This window comes from Lethenteron reissneri, chromosome 63, assembly GCF_015708825.2.
Source record: "Lethenteron reissneri isolate LAM-NWPU_2019-01 chromosome 63, ASM1570882v1, whole genome shotgun sequence".
In the NCBI taxonomy this organism is placed as follows: domain Eukaryota; kingdom Metazoa; phylum Chordata; class Hyperoartia; order Petromyzontiformes; family Petromyzontidae; genus Lethenteron; species Lethenteron reissneri.
Genome location: NC_083841.1, coordinates 30,001 through 33,317, shown reverse-complemented (window position 1 = coordinate 33,317; position 3,317 = coordinate 30,001). Strand labels below are relative to the sequence as shown.

The 3,317-nt window shown below is 61.0% G+C and overlaps 1 protein-coding gene across 1 annotated transcript in view; it reads left to right on the top strand.

Annotated features, from left to right (window-relative positions):
- The window catches only part of LOC133358785 (dihydrolipoyllysine-residue acetyltransferase component of pyruvate dehydrogenase complex, mitochondrial-like), a 14,563-nt gene that overhangs the window by 4,475 nt on the left and 6,771 nt on the right, over positions 1–3,317 (top strand). The window contains 2 exon segments of the mRNA XM_061577234.1: positions 1,837–1,955; positions 3,280–3,317. The exon segment at positions 3,280–3,317 is cut by the window's right edge and continues 71 nt beyond it. Of these exon segments, the coding sequence (XP_061433218.1) occupies positions 1,837–1,955; positions 3,280–3,317 (157 nt within the window).

Here is a 3,317-nt window from a genome sequence, read left to right as displayed (position 1 = left end):
CCCGTCACTCGCCGCGTCACTCGCGCGCTCACTCGCCCGCTCACTCGCCCGCTCACTCGCCCGCTCACTCGCGCGCTCACTCGCACGCTCACTCGCGCGCTCACTCGCCGCTCACTCGCCGCTCACTCGCCCGCTCACACGCCCGCTCACTCGCCCGCTCACACGCCCGCTCACTCGCCCGCTCACTCGCACGCTCACTCGCACGCTCACTCGCCCGCTCACTCGCACGCTCGCTCTCACGCTCGCTCGCCCGCTCGCTCGCCGCTCGCTCTCGCTCACTCGCACGCTCACTCGCACGCTCACTCGCCCGCTCACTCGCCGCTCACTCGCCCGCTCACTCGCCGCTCACTCGCACGCTCACTCGCGCGCTCACTCGCGCGCTCACTCGCCCGCTCACTCGCGCGCTCACTCGCCCGCTCACTCGCGCGCTCACTCGCACGCTCACTCGCACGCTCACTCGCCCGCTCACTCGCACGCTCACTCGTCCGCTCCCTCGCACGCTCACTCGCACGCTCACTCGCACGCTCACTCGCACGCTCACTCGCACGCTCAAACATTCACTCAACCCTTACTAGTTGGCTGTGTCGGGTGGTGGCGGGTTTTACGACACATTTAGATATTTACGCGATCCAACCCAAAAAACCTCTTATGGATGATATTGTTAGCGAAAGCTTACGTGTTAAATTCACTCATCCACTTACTCACACACTCAACCACCCACCCACTCACCCATCCACTCACACACTCACCCACCCACATATTCACCCACCCACTCACCCGCCCACTAACCCACCCACGAGCCACCCTTCCACCCACTGAGCTACCCTCTCACCCACTGACCCACCCACCCATCCACCCACCCACTAACCCACCCACGCCCTCACTCACCCACCCACCCACACACTCATACATCCACACACTCATACACCCACACACTCATACACCCACACACTCACCCACACACTCACCCACTCAACAATACACCCACTCACCCACCCACGCACTCACCCACCCCACCCACTCACCCACCCACCCACTCACCCACCCACCCACTCACCCACCCACTCACCCACTCAACAATCCACTCACCCATCCACACACACACTCACCTACTCACCCACCCACTCACCCATCCACTCACCCACCCACCCACTCACCCACTCAACAATCCACTCACCTACTCACCCACCCACTTACCCATCCACTCACACATTCACTCATCCACCCACCCACACACTCACCCATCCACACACTCACCCACTCACCCGCACGCCCTCTCACTCACCCACTCATCACACTGCAGGTCTCTCCGCTTCTCCCAGCACACCGCTCCACTTTGTACTTCCCTCCCACCACCGCCGCCATCGCCCCTTCCTGCCCAAACAAACGTCACTCTCTCCCGACTCAACAAACACATTCGCCACGACAGCTTCGACTGGCGCTGTTTGTTGCCGGTCGCTCGGCGTTTTTTGGGGGCCAGTGGGGGACCCGCGCTGAAGGGAGTGTTCCAAGGTGTGCCGTGCCGTGGTGTGGCGTGCCGTGGTGTGGTGTCGTGTGGCGTTGTGTGGTGTGCCGTGGTGTAGTGTGGTGTGGTGTGTGGTGTGTCGTGCCGTGTTGTGGTGTGGTGTGGCGTGGTGTCGTGTGGCGTTGTGTGGTGTGTGGTGTAGTGTGGTGTGGTGTGTGGTGTGTCGTGCCGTGTTGTGGTGTGTCGTGCCATGCCGTGGCATGGCGTGCCGGGGTGTGGTGTGCCGTGCCGTGCCGTGGTGTGGTGTGGTGTGGCATGGTGTGCCGTGCCGTGCCGTGCCGTGACCAGGCAATGTGTGGGCTCCGCCGCAGATCGTCAAGGAGGAGAAGATCAAGCTGTCCGTCAACGACTTCATCATCAAGGCGACGGCGCTCGCCTGCCTCAAGGTTCCAGAGGCCAACTCCTCCTGGATGGACTCCGTCATCCGGCAGTGAGACCTCACCCCCGAACACTCACCACGAGCACTCACCACCAACACTCACCCAGAGCCCTCACCATGAACACTCACCCAGAGCCCTCACCCCGAGCCCTCACCCCAAGTCCTCACCCCAAGTCCTCACCCCGAGTCCTCACCCCGAACACTCACCCAGAGTCCTCACCCAGAGTCCTCACCCAGAGACCTCACCCAGAGCCCTCACCATGAACACTCACCCAGAGCCCTCACCCAGAGCCCTCACCCCCAGTCCTCACCCCCAGTCCTCACCCCAAGTCCTCACCCCAAGTCCTCACCCCAAGTCCTCACCCCAAGTCCTCACCCCAAGTCCTCACCCCAAGTCCTCACCCCAAGTCCTCACCCCAAGTCCTCACCCCCGAGTCCTCACCCCGAGTCCTCACCCCGAGTCCTCACCCCGAGTCCTCACCCCGTGTCCTCACCCCAAGTCCTCACCCCAAGTCCTCACCCCGAGTCCTCACCCCAAGTCCTCACCCCCAGTCCTCACCCCCAGTCCTCACCCCAAGTCCTCACCCCAAGTCCTCACCCCAAGTCCTCACCCCGAGTCCTCACCCCAAGTCCTCACCCCGAGTCCTCACCCCAAGTCCTCACCCCCAGTCCTCACCCCGAGTCCTCACCCCAAGTCCTCACCCCAAGTCCTCACCCCGAGTCCTCACCCCGAGTCCTCACCTCAAATCCTCACCCCGAGTCCTCACCCCAAGTCCTCACCCCAAGTCCTCACCCCGAGTCCTCACCCCCAGTCCTCACCCCCAGTCCTCACCCCGAGTCCTCACCCCAAGTCCTCACCCCAAGTCCTCACCCCGAGTTTTCACCCCAAATCCTCACCCCAAGTCCTCACCCCGAGTCCTCACCCTGAGTCCTCACCCCCAAGTCCTTCCTGAGTTCTCACCCCAGGTCCTTACCCTGAGCCCTCACCCCGAGTCCCGAATCATCCACACATCCTCATCATCATGGTGCTGATGACGATGATGACGACGATGATGACGACGATGATGATGATGACGATGATGACGATGATGATGATGATGAAGATGATGACGACGATGATGACGACGATGATGATGATGACGATGATGATGATGATGACGATGATGATGACGATGATGATGACGACGATGATAATGACGATGATGATGACGATGATGATGACGATGATGATGACGACGATGATGATGACGATGATGATGACGATGATGATGACGACGATGATGACGACGATGATGACGACGATGATGACGATGATGATGACGATGATGATGACGATGACAGTGATAACGATGACGATGACGCCGTTGATGTGCAGGCACCACGTGGTGGACGTGAACGTGGCGGTGAGCACCT